The 20,147-nt window shown below is 36.1% G+C and overlaps 3 protein-coding genes across 4 annotated transcripts; all 3 read left to right on the top strand.

Annotated features, from left to right (window-relative positions):
- Positions 1–473: 473 nt before the first annotated feature.
- Positions 474–13,228, top strand: LOC132284039 (uncharacterized). The gene is made up of 8 exons (XM_059786098.1): positions 474–730; positions 2,396–2,555; positions 7,537–7,739; positions 7,840–7,977; positions 8,062–8,193; positions 8,267–9,978; positions 11,172–12,779; positions 12,866–13,228. Exons 2-7 carry the CDS (start codon positions 2,410–2,412, stop codon positions 12,759–12,761), a joined length of 3,921 nt encoding a protein of 1,306 aa, XP_059642081.1. The 5' UTR covers positions 474–730; positions 2,396–2,409; the 3' UTR covers positions 12,762–12,779; positions 12,866–13,228.
- Positions 13,229–14,286: 1,058 nt separating this feature from the next.
- Positions 14,287–17,016, top strand: LOC132284041 (cytochrome c-type biogenesis CcmH-like mitochondrial protein). 2 transcript variants are annotated; one of them, XM_059786100.1, is made up of 4 exons: positions 14,287–14,442; positions 14,823–15,006; positions 16,266–16,397; positions 16,486–17,016. In XM_059786100.1, the coding sequence occupies exons 2-4, from the start codon at positions 14,860–14,862 to the stop codon at positions 16,687–16,689; spliced, it is 483 nt and encodes a 160-aa protein (XP_059642083.1). In that variant the 5' UTR covers positions 14,287–14,442; positions 14,823–14,859; the 3' UTR covers positions 16,690–17,016. The 2 variants fall into 2 exon arrangements, with proteins under 2 accessions (XP_059642083.1, XP_059642084.1); XM_059786101.1 differs by lacking the exon at positions 14,287–14,442 and adding an exon at positions 14,569–14,713.
- A 101-nt stretch (positions 17,017–17,117) lies between these two features.
- Positions 17,118–19,812, top strand: LOC132284040 (protein PLANT CADMIUM RESISTANCE 8). The gene is made up of 4 exons (XM_059786099.1): positions 17,118–17,535; positions 17,911–17,982; positions 18,524–18,736; positions 19,553–19,812. Exons 1-4 carry the CDS (start codon positions 17,382–17,384, stop codon positions 19,639–19,641), a joined length of 528 nt encoding a protein of 175 aa, XP_059642082.1. The 5' UTR covers positions 17,118–17,381; the 3' UTR covers positions 19,642–19,812.
- The last annotated feature ends 335 nt before the right edge of the window (positions 19,813–20,147 follow it).

Raw genomic sequence — 20,147 nt, forward strand, 5'->3', positions numbered from 1 at the left:
TATATATATATAACTTATTTTAGTAATAAAAAATAATTTAATAAGTTTATAGTATATTCGGGGCGAGACAACTCTCCCCCAAAATTAACCCAAAACCTGTTGAATTTTTAAAGCAGCCGCATCTTTGTCTTCATTTACATAATCGGTTCCCTAAAATTGCTCTAAACGGGATAGGGCGGGACAGCCCTGTCGGGTGAAAAATTTGTCACAAAAACAAAAGTTAATCATATTTAGTATGACAATAATGATAATAAGTTAGATTTAAGTTTCAGTTTAAAATCATAGTTAGAAATTAGGGTTAATTAATTGGCACAGAACTAGGGATTCTTCTACTATTGCTAAACCTAACGGTGGGGGATGATAAGGACAACACAAAAACCACTCACACCTTAGAAAAGGCACATAATATACTTTCCTTTTTACCTCATATATAATTCATGTCTTCACTCATGACATGTAATTCGCGGGTTTAAACCGTTCAAGTACCTTCTCTCACGCTACCTAAGATTCTCTCTCTCTCTCTCTCTCTACTCTACTCTACCCTACTTTCTCTCACTAAACCCAAACAAACGAGGGTTTCTCTCACTTTCGCACTCGATTTCCTCTCACCCATTTCTAAATCTTATCCATAAAGTTGATCTCTTAAGCTTCTTCGCGAATTGATCTCTCTTCTGAGACATTTGCTTTGCATTTCCATGCTGTTTCAAGCCTGATATTCAGTCAACACGAGGTGGGTTTTTTATTTATTTTTTTCTCTTAGTGCTTTACATCTTCAGTTTATAATATTTCTGGGTTTCGTTTTATGATAGATGTAGTGAGCTTGCGTTTCATTTTTTATCCCTATTTGATGTTGAATCAAGTTTATTTTATGTGTGTAGTACAGTAAAGATTGAAGCTTTTTTTTGTTTTTGTTTTAGGGTTTCATTGTATTGAAGAATTTTTATTCTAATCTACCCCAGTATATGTACCTTTATTAGAGGATGAACCTAACATTTTTCATTCCCAGATTAAGATGCATATGATTTCCCAGATTAAGATGCATATGATATTGTGATGTATAAAAACTTATATGGGTAAAATTCAAGTCTTCATTTTTCTTATTATATTTTTATATCTATTAGTGTGTGTGTTTATATATATGTATGTACAATTATGTATATTCATATGCATGTGTGTATTTATTTTCAAAACATTCTTCAGGAAAATCTTACTCGGGTTTGTTTGATATTTTGATGGTGTTATTTTATGATATTATTTGAAACTTTTTATGTGTTTCACGTTATGGTTACTTCTATGTTCAATATGTACGTGTTTCACCTTACGAATTACTTTTATGTATGTGAATCTTAGAAGTTATAGCAACCTATTATTCTTTATTCTTCATTGATTAGTTACTGTTTTTATCATTGTATACTTTATTAATTAAGCAAACTTCTTCTTTTTCCCCTATAAATGAAACTTTATTGAAGAAAAGAAAGAATAGCCCATTGTAAATGTTGTGACATAACTTGTCGTTTCTGAAAATGTTTTAATTTGTCAAATATGCAGCCCATTGTATGCAATATCACATTAGATCAGCAATGACGTTCTAGCTTTGTATATGAACTTATTATGTAGTGGTTTCGACTTAGTGGAAAATCATATTGCGTGCTTTGGAACTTTAAATGCACCACTGACAGTTTTTTTTTTTTTTTTCCCTTCTTACCTAAAAGTCAAAAATGTTATTTGTATCACAAAGAGTTGTCCACTTTTTCTCCATTTTTGGATTCCACTTGAAGTTGTTAATACCATCAGTTTCTGCTATAGGATTCAATTTTTTAAAGACTTCTGTTTGATTTAAATTGAATATATGTAAGTGTCTGTGTACCATTTTTTTCCCATTTGGTGGTAACTCATGTATGACTCCTTTCACCGACTGGTGCTTTTGGTTTATCTAGTAAAAGTTTGTGCTTTGTTGGGAGATATCAAATTATTTGTATTCTATCTAAAATAGCGGACATGCAACATTTTGTACTTTGTAGAAAGGTTTGCAATGGCCAGTCCTACTTGCTTCTCTTTCTTTTCTTTTTTTTTATTATTTTATAGTGAAGCCATTTTGTGTTCAAATTAATGCACTTGTTAAGTAATTTCCTTATATGATGTGAAATGTAGAATTATGCAAAAGCAAATGAAAATTAAATACTTCTCTTTAATCTCCTGTGAGGGGTTTAAGAAAATGGTTTGTTATCAAATTTGATATTTTATGATGCAAGTCATTCATTTTCACTTTCTGTATCATTGCTTGTAATCTGCTTCGGAATTTTTTTATTTTTCCAGACAATACCATGACATGTATCCAGATAATATAATTATGCATATATGTCAATCCTTAACTTTGAGCTGCTAATCATCTCAGTTAACTTCCTGAAGATGGAGACAAATGTTATTAGAGAGAGAACTTGTGAAACAAGTGCAAGCAATCTTGTTACCAAGTCTAACAATAACCAGACATCTGCTGAGTTTGTTAATGATGTACAGAAGAAAGTGACGGACAAATGCAGTCATTTCTCTATTCGGTAAGTTCAGAACATCAGTATGTTGTAAAATGAGAGTTTTTTGCTTCACTTTGAAAGTACCGGTCTTTGATTAACATCAATTCTGAAATTGTGCACATGTAGATGGCATAAATCTCATGAATAAAATAATATGTTACACCATATTGTCTGCCAGATTCATCATTAATCAAATTTCTTGAAGAATAGTTTAGCTTGAAACTATGTTTGGAAGCACCGAATGGAATTGGAGAAGATTTAGTTCAAAATTTAAAGTAAATTTCCTTCAATTCCAATTCCAAGGCACCAATTCAGTACTCCCAAACGGAACATGACTGAGAATTTTAATTCTTTATAGCCTTTCTTTTCCATGTTGAGACAGATATATGGGGGTGGCGACACGGCCAGCTGTAAAATTATGTCAGATCCTTATGATAGATTCTCGTATTAATTGGAAAAATAAAAATTTTAAAAACAAATTTACAATAGCAGCATGCATTATAAGGACATTAAACGGTAATTGTAGTGAACTTATGTATACCTTACACAAGAGAAAAATCAACATAGCTTGCCTACGAGAAACCAAATGGTTCGGTAAATAGGCTAGATAGATTGGAGAAGAGTATTAACTTTTTCACGTAGTTGCAAGGATAACTATAGAAATAAGTAGGCATAGTAATAAATAGACTGAGATATGAAAGTCAAAATTGTAAAACTTAGAAGATAAGGATATAAATTAGTAGCTATTAAACTTGTATTTGATACAAATATAGTAAATGCATATGCTCTACAGGTAGAATTAGATGAGAATATAAAAGAGGCATTTTGGGTGTCACTAAGTGAAATGGTACAAAATATACCAAGTCATGAAAATATATTCATAGAAGGTGACTTTAATGGACATGTAGGGGTTGACTGAATAAGATACCCATGTATTCATGGCTCCTAGTCTTTGCAAAGGCATATGATTTATCTACAGCAAATTATCTAGAAAAGAGAAGGACAAAGGCTACGTTTGTTTCAGTGTAAAAAATTCAGGAATTTTTTTTGGGTATTTTTTAGTGTTTGGTTGCACATAAACTTAGGTAAAACATTTTACACCCAATCTACAAAAATGATTTCCCAATCAAAAGGCAGTAAGTTGTTTTACAGAATTTTAGCTAAGAAAAATCTTTGTATTGGATTCTACCAGACCATGGACATTGACAGAAAGTAAGAAGGTCTTCAAGTTAGTTATCAAGTTTGGCCAACCGGATTAGTCAATGCCAACAGGTTGTAAGAACCACACGCCGGAGGGGAGTTATGTTTTTTTTTTAGAAGTTGTTTTGGCCTTGGAAAGAGAAGAGGTTGCCGAGGTTGAAACCAAACCATTAGATCAAGTGGAGGTCACGTTTTTAGAGATCTGCTGTCAATTTTTTCATCTTGCAGTCAATGATGGTGTCGCTGCCAGATATGAAGCTGAAGTAGGAGCACATGGCTGTTGCTCTTGTTATTTTCTTCCTCCAAGAGTACTTTCCCACCCTAGCATTAAGTCTCTCTCTCCAAACTAGAGTATGGTTGATAATAAAAAGTGAAAACTATACTTAGGCTTTTGAAGAAATTATGGGAGAGTCCTTTGATTTTTCAGTTAGCTAATTCTAGTGAGGGAATATTTTCAATATTATTTATATGTGAATCATTACTAAAAAGTAAAGAAGAAAGCATCTAGTTTACAAGCACAAGAAAATGAAAAGAAAAAAAAATATTTTATTGGTAAAAGTTTGCATGAAAAAATATTTTATGTCAGAATAAATAGAGCCATAATTACATTTAAAAGTGGCATGAATAAAACATAAATTGGTTATTGTTTATATAGAAGAAGAAGATAATGAAGGCAAGCCTTCACACAACAATAAAGTTGCTCCATTGTGATTGATGGCGGGCCTTGGCGCAACGGTATGGTTCCATTGCGACCTGGAAGTCATGGGTTGAAATGGAAAACAGCCTCTCCACATGCAGATAGGGATGGCAATTTGCCGTGCCTGGTCGAGTACCCGCCCCGCCCTAGCCCTTTTAAACCGGTTTTGGGGGGCCGTGTATAGGATTTGGGCGGGGATGGAGTTGAGGGATGAAAACATGCGTTGGTTCGGGCTGGGGCAGAGGAAGGTCACCCCGCACCGCCCCGTTTAGACTACTAATTTTCTAATTTAACCTCATTTACGTGCGCGCGCGCACACACACACACATAAAGAAGCCCTCTTAACTCTTCATCATCCATTTTCAACTTCATCGACCCAAACCCCTCAGGCCCTCACAACCTCAATCCCTCACGACCACCAACCACCGTCACCTACTGTCAACCTCGCCAACTGTCAGCTTCCATCATCCTCACCTACTGCAAGCTTCTGTCATCCTCACCGACCACCGGCTTCTAGTGTACGGTCAATTCTCTCTCTCTTTATCAGTGAGTCTTATTATTCTTCCGTCAACCTCACCAATCTAATAAATGCATCAGTAAAAACTTTTAATGCATTTAGTAGATCTATCTATAAATGCATCAGTAAAGAATTGGGATAGTCTACCTTGTCCTTGCTTTGTTGGATACAATTATCATGTTTGTTAGGGTGTTTCTAGTAAGATCTAATTTTGGTTTACAGATATTGTATCTGTGAATTAACAGTCACTTGACCAACGTTTGTTCATTTATGGATTTCATTTTTGCTTTAGTCGTTTATTTGTGTTGATTTGATGTTTCTTCACAGTTTTTAGTCCTCTCTTCTCTTCTGTATCTTTTCCCCTCAACCCCTTCCTTCAGAAATTATGTGTTGTCTACCATATTTGGTCGTTGAGGGTAGAAATTATAACTTTTTTCTTTTCTTTTTTGGGAATTTTTTTGGAAACAAAGAGTAAAGTTTTTGAAGTGAGGCATTGAAATTTATCCTCTACTTAGTCAGTTTTTAATTGGAAATGGTTTTATTTTAAAGAGAATGGCTAGATTTTGAGAAATTGAACATCTGTACTTATTTGGAAATGGAATGGAAAGGCTATGGCCTAATGGTTTAAAATGAATACTATATATATTAATGGTGAATGCATTGAGTCAATACTGTAACGACCCACTCTACCACATGGTATGATATTGTCCGCTTTAGGCCAGAGCCTGCACGGTTTTGCTCTTGAGCTTTACCCGAAAAGACCTCATACCAATTAGAGTGACACAACTACATATAAGCATTTCACCTTTCCCTTTCCCAGGCGATGTGGGATTGTGCACCTGTAGCTCGCCCAGTGTGGTAGCCTATCAGTGTCTCGCACCCGCCCACAGGGTTATCACAATCCACCCCCCTTAGAGGCCCGACGTCCCCGTCGGCACACTTTCAGCTGGGTCAAGCTCTGATACCATTTGTAACGACCCACTTCACCACATGGTATAATATTGTCCGCTTTGGGCTTGAGCCTACACGGTTTTGCTCTTGGACTTTACCTCAAAAGGCCTCATACCAATTGGAGTGACACAATTACATAAAAGCACTTCACCTTTCCATTTCCCAGGCGATGTGGGATTATGCACCCCTAGCTCGCCAGTGTGGTAGCCTGTCAGTATCTCGCACCCGCCCACGGCACACCAACCCACGGCACACCCGCTCACAGGGTCATCACAAATACGAAGGGTAAACTTTTCTAAAGAAGCAAGTAGGGTACGAGTTACCCTTGGGTGTAAGATCCAATACCCACGTGGTAGATCCTTATTTGGATATTGAGGGTTGGGGCCATGCCGGTGTGAAAGGTTGGCCAGTGGATGCCTCTCGGAGGACCACCATTGGTTGATAATTGCATTCATCTTGTTGATAATGAAAAAAGTTTGAAATTATGGATTGTTTATGTACTATTCCTGTTGGAATTGAAAATGGAAATTATGGACTTGTTTTATGAAATGTTGTGGCCTAATGAGAATGATGTTTTAACATATGAAATGGAAATATATTTGAATAGTGTTATTTGAGACATACTTGGTTTATTTATTATGATTGTATCTGCGATGAACCCAGTTGTTCAGTTCACTTCTAAACATGTTAAAATCGTTCTTATTTGCAACTGTTGAAAAGAAAAGTTGTTTACTTACCTTGAAGAAAATTAATGTGTTTTCAACAAAAATGGAAACCTATTGGGCTCTTGTAGCTCTCCCTATTTTATTTAAAAAGCATTTTCAGGTTTTGAACGCGGTGAGCGAAATTATGGCATGGAAGTGAGGAGGGCTTGAGATGTACTGTTTTGGAAACATGTCATCTTGTTGTAGTAATAGTTTATTTGCATTGGTCATTGTATTAACTAATGCTTTTGGACTATGTAAATACTGAAGTGTTAGGACTTGGAGTTCAGTGTACCCTTTTTTTGGGAATGTAATTGTGGACTCTTGCATAATAAGGCCATATAGATATTTGATGTTAAAGACCCTTTTGATTTGAAGTTAGGATTATTTAAAGTGTTCTATTGTGGATATTGAACTAAAATAGTTTCCTATTGAGGCATTTGTTATTAACTCACCTTTCCGGCAAAAGGGGTGTGACATATCATAACTTGTTACTCATTATATGGGTGTATGTTTTCCTTTTAAAAAATTCTATTATTTTGTATAGCATTACTACATTAACAAAAGTGCATGTTGGCAAATAAATTGTTTATAAGAATTCAATATATGAAACTCATACTACACCCAACTTTGTTTGTCGTAAAAATCAATGTCAAAGGATATACATAATAGAACAAAACATTTTGTATTAAATCTTGTTTCCAAACGTAATTTTAGAGTACTTTGTCTGGCAATATACTCTTTCCCCCTTTTCAATGGTAACATTAACAGACTGCTAGGGCAAACCCAGTGCACGAGGCTCCCGTCACTGCCGAGTCTAGGGAGGGTCAGATTTACGCAGCCTTACCTCCTCGTGTGGAGAGGCTTTTTCCTTGTTTTGGACCTGTGACCTATTATGCTATTTATCCTAACAAGTCATATCTATTGTGAATGTAGTGCATATGTTGCTGAGATTCGTAGAAAAGATTGGAAGATTTCTTGGCCATTTTCTTCAGTTGGTGACGGTGAAGAACAAAAGGAGCAAGCAGACATGCTTCCTCCGTTACACATCCCTGAGTTCAGATGGTGGGGTTGCCAAAACTGTCTCCGGAGTAGTGGTGCTACAGATGTTGCGGCAGATATTAGAGTGGTTTCCAATTGTTACGTTACAGGATTAAATTCTAATGTAAAAGTTTCCCGTGGGAATGCCATCTAGTCATATCATAGTGATGAACCATTGTTGCTTTCTGATGTTGACAGCATCTGAAGAGAAAATTTGTGAAGGAAGGAAGGCCGGTGTAAATGCTTCTATGGACGTGATTGAATATGAATGTTGCCCAATGGTATATAACAATATGAAAGAAAAGGTAGCTGATGTCTTATCAAATGTCAGAGAAGGTAAACTATCATATGATCTTGAGATGATCTCAATGTTGTTTGAATCAACCTGAAACTTAAATGTAGTGCTTGTGTTTTCTGCAGATGTGCTTATTATATCTAGAAGCCTCAAGAACGGTGCAGCAAGGGAGGTGGATCAGACAAGACCAAAACCAGCTCTTTCTGAAGAAAAGGATGCTCAATGCCTGAATGAAGAAATATTCAATGATGATGCAGGTATTTTCTATGACAGTTCCAAAACAGATTGGCATTAATTTAAATTATCTGATTCAAACTGTTGTTGCCTCAGAAACAATAAATCTCACTTCAAAAGTTGGTGCACTGGTCGAACTTGGTAAGCCAAATTGTGGAACTAGTGGGGTTGATGAAGTTGGGCTCGGTGCCCAAAATCCAAAATGTCCAAGCAACTCTTCAACTGAAATCTGTCAAATGAAAACCAGCATATCTAGAGTTTCTGAAGTAGCAAAAATGAGTGAACAAAAAAGGGATGTAATGATATATCATGAGAAACTTGGGCAGGTGAATGTGGAAAATGAGGATCTCGATTCTCTCGTTAGTCATTGTAGCAATTATTTTTCTTTGAAATACAATGAGAATGATGAGAATCAGGAAGTGGATAATCTCCATATTCAACGTCACAGATATGAGCAAGGTGATTCAAGCCGAACTCTGATCTGTAGTAAACCACCAAAGGTCCGCTTACTGACTGACATCATGAGAAAGGAAACTCAGGGTGCTTCAACCATCATTCCCAGTTCTAATGGAACTACAAATTCTGGTAACATTGTGAACTCTGAAGTCACTCGAACTAAAGAAACTGATGGCTTAAATTTTGACACCCTTTTTAAAAGTCTGGTGCCTGTTCAGGAAAATATTGGAAAGGATACCGTGGGTAAGGGAAAGAAAAGGAAGATGCTGCAAGTTGAAGACTATGGACCTCTGCAGATGAGGTGGTCGATGAGTGCATTTGGAAATGTTCAAATCTGTAAGGGAGATGAAGAGAATAATTGCATTAAATCTGCAATTGCTCATTCTGAATCAATAAATGATGCATTTGCTGGGGTGGATTTACATAGTGGTCTAGAAACACAATCAAATGAATACAGGCCTGATGGAATGGTTATTTATAATAAGAAGGAAGATAGTATGCATCATTGTGAAGATGGAAAGTATTGCCCAAAGCCTTCGCAAGAGAGTTTGTCCAGTGGACTGCAGCTTATGAATAGATCTGTAGAAAGCAAGGAAACTGGTGCTGGAACTCTTCAATTCAAAATGGCACAAAACATTCCTGATTATAAATCGACCTTTTGTATGAATGAAAGTAATGTTCCTGAAAATGTGCAGGAGACTTTGATACCTCTGCAAAAAGGCATGCGGAGAGAGGACTTGATTAGGGTAAGTGGTACAGAACCCTCTCAAATTGGAACTGCTATTTCTTCATTTGGATCTGCTCTGTATGCATTATCTGGAATAGGCATGCATCCTGATGCTTGTAGGAATAAACCTACTTGTAGAAAGGCTTTTGTGGGTGGGATGCAAACAAACATGGCTCTTGTTGAAGGTGAGAGTTCTCGAATGTATCAGGATGGTGCCGTTAGAAGCACTGGAATTGAACTTGTTCCTGGTAAAACAGCACAAGATACAATGTTGGAAAGAGCACTTCATACTTCTCTTAACTATTGCATGGATACAACAAAAAGGAATACAAAATTGTCATTGCAGAATAATAAAACAGAGGTGCCTCAAGTTGAAGGTGGCATAGCTAACTTTATGCCTCATCATGAGGATGTGAAGAAAGCAGAGTTGGTTACAAGCGAGGATGTAGGGATCAAGCCTGCTGTAGCCAATAGCATATCTTTACCATGCCCTCATTCACCATCCGGAAAAGTTGCGCATTGTGGTTTGAAAAGTATAAAATCTTCACTTAGAAAGGCTAGCACAAGTACGAAACTAAATGACATGTCTCAAGTTCAAGAGCGCGCTTCTCCTTTAGAGCCAAAGGTGCTTTCTCTTTTTTGCTACTGCTAGTTTCACTGGTTTCTTGTTTGAGAAACATTTGATGTGCTTGAATTTGATTACATCTTCCATTAGAAGTAAGGCTGTTAGTTTGAGTGGTATGTGTGAGAGATTGATATGCATTGTTGGGCCCATTTCCTAACAAAATGAACTTTAAGGTAGTTGGTATTCTAGCATGGTATCAGAGCTTTGGTTGGGAGGTATTGGGTTCAAGAATCCACATTTGCTTATGTTCCCATGTTCTGTCTCTCTGTTTGCACTATGTTCAGTTCAGTCTGTCTGCCTCCTCACATGTGAGATGGGGTCACACGGGAGGGAGAATATGGGAGCTTGACATGCATTTTTGGGTCCATTTCCTAACAGCTTCACGTTTTGGAGCATTTGGTACTCTAATAGTATCATCTGCTAAGGTGGAGCATTTGGTACTCTAATAGTATCATCTGCTACCCTTGAAGAAGACGTGCAGGGTTCATGTTCTGGTAGGGACAAAGTGATGCAATGTTGTGTCTTACCTATAAAAGGAACAAAAGTATGTTTTGAAATACTAGCGTACTAGATGTTATTTTATAACCCTGAATTATCTTATCATAATGAAAATAACGGTATGGGCTTAATTTTGTGGGAGGAACCTTGGCTTCATAAATTTGTCTGGCTTGACAATCTACAATAATTGATATAATTATTAGAGCCACATTTTATCAAGAGTAAAGCTAATCATTTAATATTAACTTGAAATGAGCATGACTGATTGACTTAATATATTGTCACCTTTTCTTTTGAGTTTTGAGTGCTTTTTCCTTTCTTTTTATTCTGTTATTAAATTGATTTTTTAGGTGCGAGTTGGAGGAATCAATCTATTAGGGAAAGAAAAAAGGGTAAAATTTGCAGTTAATTGAAAATGCTCATTACTTCAAAGACCTGCTTCTCATTCCGCAACTTGAGTTGTGCCTGCTGTTTCTATTCTTTATCAGCTATCTTGCATTGTGGGGGTTATGTTTTTGATATTTTGCATACTTTTTGCATATGTTCATGCATCTTTGTATATGTGTTTAACTTATGTTCTTTTTCTTTGCACTTTATTTCTATGGTTTATTGTGTACATTTTGTATATTTGATCATGTGTGAATATGCTCGATTAGTGAAATATTTTATTTGGCTGAATTGATTTTTTATTTCAGGATTGTCCCATCATATGCAATTACAGAAACAACATGGATGTTCAAAGGCATTCAGAGTTCTTAAAAAACAAATCTAATGATGGAGCTGATAAGGTGTATGAATTGGATGATGACATACCCATGGAAATTGTGGAGCTCTTAGCTAAGAATAGGCATGAGAGGCGTCTCATTGAGACTGAGAAGGCTAATCGAAATAAGTACAGCATGCCAGAAACAACAAAGAATGTGAAAACTGCTGATACAGTGGAGCTCACAGGAGTTCTTGAAGATGAGATGGCAGAATATTTACTGGAGAAGGACTCTCGAATGCAAAAATCTCAATCCAGCAATGGAGGAGGTTGCATATTTGCTACAGATAGAAGTGTCGAAGTAAGACCGGTTGGAGAAACATCATTTAAATGCAATTCTCATAATAAGGAAGCCTGCAAAAGCATTGGTTCCAATGTAGACCATTTAGAAGAATCTCACGACACTAAGGGCTTATTGGAATTTCCAATCTCTCAAGGGAACCATTCACATGAAAACGAAGTTGCTGAAGCTGGTGCTATTAGGAACTTTGGTTTTCAAAGAGGCAGATGGAATTGGGATATACCGGCCCAAAGTTGTCCTAACACTTGTTTACAGTGTTGTTTAAAAACAAGTCCTAAAGGTTCTTGTCCAAGGCAATGTAGAGATGCACATCATGTTTGCTTCATGAATATGGCAGATGGCCCTTCAGAAATTGACTACTCTCAGAGGTTTGCAACCCTTTCCCGGAGGCAGCATAGAGACTTTGATTTGAAGATGTCTAAAAAGATGAATGCAGACCAACCATGTGCTTGCACACAGAAAAAAGTTGGGAGCTGTTCCAAGCTTGTTGGTACTTCAGATCTGTGTTCTAATAAAAGCATGTCAGCGATGCAATTGCTCAGACTCATGGATTCAGGGATTAGCTCAAGCACATCACCTAATGTAGATAAAAACATTGAGTTTTCTAAGAAGCCTTCCTTTCCCCGAAATTATTATGGTAAGGAGCTATCTACACTGAATGATGGAATATTTAAGATTAGAGAAGCCTCTAAACAGTCATTTCCTGCTTGCTTAGGCAAAAATCATAGCATAGGGGAGTCGGGGAAACATTTTCCTTCAGAAGAAATGGTGTCTCATAGTTCTAAATCTCGGGAAAAGACAGTAACGAAAAGCTCATGTTTACCCATGCCAGCTTCAGATTTTAGATTAGATGGCTCTGCATCTGGAAGTGGAAGTTTGGGCAGAAATCATAAATCATTTCCCATCAATGGTTTGAAGAAAGGATTTCATTCTGCTTCAAACACTATGGTGCTCCCTTTGAAGTCTCATTTGACTGAAGGTTCGATTAATAATGCTGAGGTGAACAAGAAGGGTGAAACATATTGGCCAGAGAAAGGCAATTGCAGGACTGGGATCTGCTCTGTTAACAGAAATCCAGCTGATTTCAGCATACCAGCATCAGGAAATGAATTCATGAGAGAAGGTGCAGATATAAAATGTAGGAAAAAGATTGCAAAACGGGGCAGACCTAGACTGAAGATGATGAAGCTCGTGGCTCTTAAAGAACCTGCACAAAATTGAATTCTCAAAAGTGCTGGAGTAAGAACCAAAACTTTCTCAGTTAGAAACTGTGTCTACTCTTATGGTTTGTTATTGTTAAACTTATGTAACTCTTGTTTGTGCAGTATCCAGAGCTTTGCTTGAAATTTCAAAGAGAGAGCATGTGTTCTGTTCCCAGCCGGTGTAATCAAAATCTAATATCTCAACTAGCCTGCTACAGCTGCTGAAAGACAATGGAATCTTATAGTATATTTTCTACTCCTGTATGGTTGGCCAGGCTAGACAATTGTCATGAAGTGATTTTCAGCTATCGTGTTTTACTCTTCATCTCCGTACGTGTGGATGTGTTTTAAGTCCCATACGTAAATGTCAAACCAGGAAATGAGGAATTTAATTATATATATACCTGAACCTCATTTGAAGAATGTTTACAATCATATTTTCATGGTGAATGATAGTGTAAAGTAGGGCATATGCTCTTTGAAACCTTTGTAGTGTTGTAAAACTTTCCGTACCTTGGTGAGTCCATTATTATCAGAATGTCACAGGTCTCCATTACTGAGAAGGACTTTTCAGTTTAAACAAAAAAAAAATACTATTGGTTTGTTAAGGACTTAAAACCTTATCAAATGACTTAGCTTGAATGTCCTAATTCAGATGCTTAACCCATGCCGCCCCTTTTTAGCCTTGACTTAGCTTGAATGTCTGGATCTATCTGCAATTGATTTGAAGTGGGTGGAATTGGAATTTATCCAACTACAATCTATTCAAATAAAATGGAAATGGGATTTTCACTATTTACTTTGTTTGACTTAAGGTTGTTTGATTGAAGGTTTGTTCAGGTATATTTGCAAATGATGTTTGTTGTACTATGTCCTGATGTATTCTTCAAGTTATATCAGGGGTGAATGGAAAAGTAAAACAAAATGTGGGGTTTTTCTTGGTTATTATTTGTTGGATGCAGAAAATGATAATGAAAATGAGAAGTATACACACACAAAAAAGAAGAAGCTAATTTGCTCAACGAGTTTGATAAAAAGAACATTAGGCCTTTGTTTCACCTCTTTACAAGTTAGGGGTTTGAATTCTTGAGACTACCATAAGAAATATTTTGATAATTGTCCCAAGCATGTTAGAACTGAAAAATGTTCATTGGTGCTAAAAGTATATATGTTCATAAGTAAAGTTATATGTGCGTATATTGTATTTGTAAATAAATAATATACAAGTAAATTTATAGTACATTACTACTTACTAGTACTATAAACTATGGAGTGGTTAAATATTCTCTGTCTAAAAAAAAATGTCTCTTTTAAAAAACTATGACTCCACAAAGTTTTTAACAAAAAAAAATGACTCCGCAAAGTTCTCAAAAAAAAAAAAAAAAAAAAAAATTTCGGGATAGAAATAGTATTGAGTAAAATTCGTTTGTTGCCATACTACCGAACAAGACACAAGCCCTGTGAGGCCCAATACTGTTCATTGGTGGGCCCTGTCTTGTTTGGTGATCCGCTTTCGGTTGCATAATATCTTACTGGCCTAGTATCGGATCTCCATTTTCCGGGCCGGGCCGTTTCACATCTGCAGGGGCTAAGCAAGCAAATACGACCATTTTTTATTGACGTACGCGATCGGAATGAATTGAAAGAAAGGAGTACAGGGTTGTGAACTAGCGATCGAACCATTTCCGACTTTCTATCAGGTACTTCTGACATTCTATTCCATTATTTTAGTGTGTGTATATATTTCTGTGTGTGAATAGATAATTTATATATATATATATATCGATTTTTCTGTGTTAAGAGTGAAATAACAGTCTATCCTTAACTATAAAAATCGTAGTTTAGCTTCTATCACCGATGAAACGATAATTGAGAAACCCATAAAAATTTGAAACTTAAGCTATTTTAGATGCTTGGATTATCAACCTGTACGAGAATTCTGATGGGTCAAATATTTATAGTTTTTTTTGGGTAAGGCAATTGTTCGATGAAATGCTTCACTGAGAACTAGAACTGAAGATTCATGAACAAGATTTTTTTTTAATTGTTTAAACTTGTGTGGTTTTTGGGTTTTTGGTAGTTGCTGTGGAGCTGAACTGAAGTGAGAGCTCAATTATATGATGGAGAGTGAAGAGGATCCGGTAAAGAAGGCGCAGGTGGTGGAAGCCCGGGCAAGAAATATCAGTCACAATGTGAGGTGCACAGAGTGTGGTAGTCAGTCCATTGAAGACTCACAAGCTGATATTGCCATTCTTCTGAGGAAGGTAATTCTTTTTATATTTTACCTTTTGTTCATTATGTTCGTGCATACATGTTTGTGCATGGACGTAGAGAATTCTGCCAGTATTCCTTTACTTGATCAGCAACACTGACAATGGGTTGTAGTAATCATTGTTGTTGTGAATTTATGCTAAGCTAAAATATCAAGGAATAATTGCTTGCTTTGAAATGTGAATTTTTTGTTGGGACCTTTAAGGGTCGGTATTGGGAGCTGTTTTACTGAAAGAGGTTGATTTGGTATAGTTCTCTCACTTTGTAGAAATGTTTGTGTGAAACTTGATGTACAGTGAGAATTGCTGCAATGAGTATGAATTTTATTTCCTGACCATAGTTATTATTCTTTCTTTCTGCACTAATATTTTCCGTGATTTTTGGACCTTATGTTTCCTCTTCAAACCACTGCATAAATCACATATATAGACATGAGCTGTTAGCACTTTTTTGTAGAAAAAAAAAGGCCATATAAAATGGCACTGGACAATTACTGGCGTTTCACAAATGTGCCTTTGCCTAATGTTGACTTTTGGAACCCTTCAATCATCCGCCATAAAATCTTGAAACAGTCTGCCTCATGTATTCTAAGAAAATATTACTTTTTGGTATCTCGATATTATGCTCCATAAACTTGAAGGTCTTGTTTGCAGAATCTGATTGGTTCACAACCACCAGATGATACCATAGAGGACATTTGAATCACAATTTAGCATGGATAACATCCTTGGTTCCTCACTTCTTAATGACATATCCTATCTATCAGTAAAAGCCACCCTATTTTTTTTTTTTTTTCTTGTTGGTAACGTAAGCTTTTGCCAAAGCAGTACTGCATCACTAAAAAGAGTTAGATGAGTATTCTGGGAATAACAAACCCTGTTCACAAGATTAATCTTATGGTAGTTTGGAATAAAGCTTATTTTACCCCCAAGCTGTTTTTTAATATATCAAATATTGTTGGACCAAATGAATTAAGAAGTTCACAATAAATGATTTTTCCTTTCTTCAATTGGCTCGAATTGTTAAATGTTAAGGTCACCCATTCTTCCAAACCATGTAAATTGCTGTAGGTCGTTCATTTTTGGTTTTCCTGTAATTGCCAAGTTTATGATAGACCAGAAACTAGATTTAGTGCCTGTCCTCTTGGCTTTCTTTTCAAACTCGTGTCCCATGTTTACCTTTATTTTCTTGATGCTCCTCGTATTACACATACACCAATAACGCTACTAACTATGTTGCATTATTATTGCAGTTAATTCGTGATGAAATTCAGTCTGGTAAAAGTGACAAAGAGATCTTTAAAAAGCTTGAGGATGATTATGGGGAGACAATACTTTATGCCCCAAAGTTTGATTTGCAGACTGCTGCTTTATGGCTATCGCCGGTTAGTTTAAGAGGATCATTTTAGTCTTTTCTCTTCTCTTTTATATTCATTCAGAAAGCTGATTTCTTTATATTGGCTTTTGGATCAGTTTCTTGTTGCAGGCACCGCTGCAGGCATATGGGCCTTCAACAAGCACAAGCAAAAGACTAATGTGCATGTCATGGCTTTGAACCTTGTAAGAGGTGTTCCATTGACTCCTAATGAGAAGCAAACCATGCTAGAGCTCCTCACGCCTCCTCCTTCCAAACGAACTACTCTCTCCTCGTGGTGGAAGAAGTGGCTTGGCCAGTGATTTACCATACTCTCTCGTTGCCTTTTTATCTGACTTGGTTTTGAACTTTGTGGAGGGAAACTAAAGAGAGAGAGAGTTGCCCTACAGTTTGCAAATAGAAGAACCAACTGGTTGCTGAGTTTCATGGATTTTTAGCTAGGTGGCCTTCACTTGGTCTATGATAAAGAAAGCTTTAGACTATCATATATAATTCTGTATTCCAGTTAGTGTTCAAATTTAGTAGACTCTATTAAAAATATATCGTTCAGGAATGTGTATCATGTTTGAAATATTATTTACTGATTATGAGGTTTTGATTATATATATATTCAACTTGTTTGAATTAAACCTCTCTCTAGAAGCAGCTTTTTTCTTTGTTCCTATCTCTGCACCTAACCTACCTTCACAAATTGGGAGTCAACTCTCTTCTGGGTCCCTCTAAGGATTGTAAAGAGTATTATAGCATTTTAATTGGGTTTATTTTTTATCACAAGTTTAGTAGAGTCAATAAAAGCTTGATCAAAGTCATGCATGTAGATATCAGCAATTAGTACTTGTGTTTACATGAAGTTTCATATTATATTGCCATTGGACTTCAATTGTTTGAAAATTTTCATCACATTTTATAAATTCTACAGAAGCAAGATCTTTGCAAAAACAGGAACATATTCTTGTTTATCTGAGAGCTTAGTTGAACTGCTACTTGTGATTAAATGGGTAGGATTCAAGCCACTGAAGAAGTAGAAACTCCAACCTATGGCATACCGGTCGGCTCAATCCCGCTGAAACTGCAAACAGGAGAGAGTCTGTCAATCGGAAATCCCTGGTCCACGGGGTTATTCGATTGCCATGAAAACCAGACAAATGGTATCTTTTATTTGTTTACTTGATTATGTTCTTTTAAACTTGTTATACCTTGGTACTCATGCTAGAAGCTTTTATGAAGAAGACAAACCTTCTAAATGTCTTAAATACTTGATAAAGAGGGGGATGAATTAGAAACCCTAGTAGTAACTCTCTTCTGTTTCAGTTTGGTTCCTGTGGAGGGTCTAACACAAATTCCTTGAGCTTCTTCTGACTAATTTAATAGAATTTAAATTCTAATTGGAATTGTTCACATCTGTATCCAAGACTTGATGGTTCTTGTTTTGAAGTATAGTTGTAGGAAAAAAAAACATGTTATAATTTGATGGTTCTTGTTTTGAAAATTCTCTTTTTTTATTTCTTAAATTCTTTTGGCAGCTGTAATGACGTCATGTCTACCTTGTGTAACGTTTGGTCAGATAGCAGAGGTATTGGATGGTGGAGAAATGAGTAAGGCTTATTTTCCTTGCCTCTCATCTACTTCAATAATTTCATTTTTCTCTCAATAGTGATTTCTATATATATATATATATATATATATATATATATTTGCCTTTGCAATGGTTCAAAGATTTTGAAACACCCCAATAATAATGGAGGTCAATTACAATATCTTAAGCTTTGTATAAAGTATTGATAGATAGTCTGTATGGACAGCTCGAGCAGTAAGACTTTTGGAAGTAATTCTTTTTATATCTCTGGTTCGAGTCTGATGATTGTATGCATTCAAAGTTTGCAAATTAACTGAAAGTCCAAAGTGACTAGGGATGGATTGATTCTTCGTTATCAAAAAAAAAAAAAACTTGGCTAGTAAGACCTTTGGAGGTAACTCCCCTAATGTCTCTGGTTCGAGCATGATGATTGTATGCATTTAGAGTTTGCAAATCATCCGAAAGTCCAAAGTGACTAGCGGATGGATTGATTATTCGTTACCGAAAAAAAAATAAAAAAATAAAATAAATGGTGATTGATAATAGAATGTTGGTTGCAGCTTGTCCTTTGGAGAGTTTCATTTATGTGTTGATGATGCCAGCCTTGTGCTCTCAATGGATAATGGGGTCAAAGTACAGAACAAAGCTGAGGAAGAAATATGATTTGGTTGAAGCACCATATGAAGATGTCATCTCTCATATCTTCTGCCCCTGTTGTTCCCTTTGTCAAGAGTTCAGAGAGCTCCAAATCAGAGGACTTGATCCTGCTCTAGGTAAAAACTACACATACATGCACATGTATGTTTGTGTTCACGTAAATTTATATATATTACAGTACATTAATATACCCAGTGACAAATCCAGAAAAGAATTGATAGTTTAATTATAAATTACTCGTACTGAGAGCGACTAGCTTGTGTAGTGTGTTTTACCACAAATGTAGTAGCAACATTATTGCAAACGAAAATGTCGATCGGTGGAAGTGGCTGCCCCCACTGACCACAACATAGGTCCGTCCCCTGAATATACCTACAAAATTAGCTGGAAATGTAGTGACTGCTGGAGTTGTGCCGCTCTTGCTTTAATTGGTAGCATTTTCAAGGACGCAAAATGAAAAACGTGCATATTATTTGCACTACACCGACTTCAAAATTTAATTTTGGTCCAAGAAGTAGAAAAGGATGTCACTTGAAAGAAAATCCAAGGGAGAGTTTTTTTTTTTTTAATTATCATTCTGCAGACAATTTGTTATCTGATGTAATTACCAAAAGTAATAACAGCATTTGATTCTGGAAAAAAGTTTAAACCAGCAAGTCCTTGACTTTAATCTCAATGCCTCCACACACACACACACACACACACACACATATATATATATATATATATATCGGGAGAGCGTTATAGAGATGCTTAATTTACACCCTCGCTGAGAGCTTAAAGTTTTAACATTGGAGCTGAGGTTGAAGTGTTGGCTTTGAGTATGACTTGTTTTCTTGGTAACTCCTGGCATTTTTGGTTCACAATTTTCAGGTTTTCCAATGAATAAATGTTAACGTTATTATATATATGTGTAAATTTACCTTATGTAGGATGGAATGGAATCCTTGCTCAGCAACAGGGAAGACAATATCAAGATCAGCAGCTGCAGATTCCTCCAACTCAAAAGATGTCGTCTTGAGTAATTAAAAAGTTGTGATTTCTCATTTAAGAATGTCAGCTACTACTTTCTTTCATTTCATATTTAAAACGTTTGGGTGTTTGAAGTTCTGTTCATTGAAATCAGGAGATATATAAATGAACTTGTTACCTCCTTAATCTCCCAATGTACTACAAGCATGTTTTCTTCCAAGTTTCTTGGCTACTCTCTCTCTCTGTCTCTCATTCTGGTTTTTAATATTTTCAGTATATATCGCTAGCAAATAATTTTGAATAGTTTGATTATATGCCAAGTTAGATGATATATAAATGTTATTCAATTGATATTTCTCTGTGCAAAGGTAAGGTTACATATCTCCTCAAATCTGGTAATAACAGATTCTCGTATACATGAATTTGCCCTTTGTCCCATGGGCGTCTTAAGAATTTGTAATACCTTTGTTTGAATTCATCTTATTACATGGAGGATATGGATTAAAGAAAACTTATCAGATTAGGGTCTTTACCAATCTTGACATGATTCTGAAG

Source organism: Cornus florida, unplaced genomic scaffold (genome assembly GCF_030987335.1).
Source record: "Cornus florida cultivar Cherokee Brave unplaced genomic scaffold, ASM3098733v1 CherokeeBrave_3.0.0_Hap2_Chr11, whole genome shotgun sequence".
Classification (NCBI taxonomy): Eukaryota; Viridiplantae; Streptophyta; class Magnoliopsida; order Cornales; family Cornaceae; genus Cornus; species Cornus florida.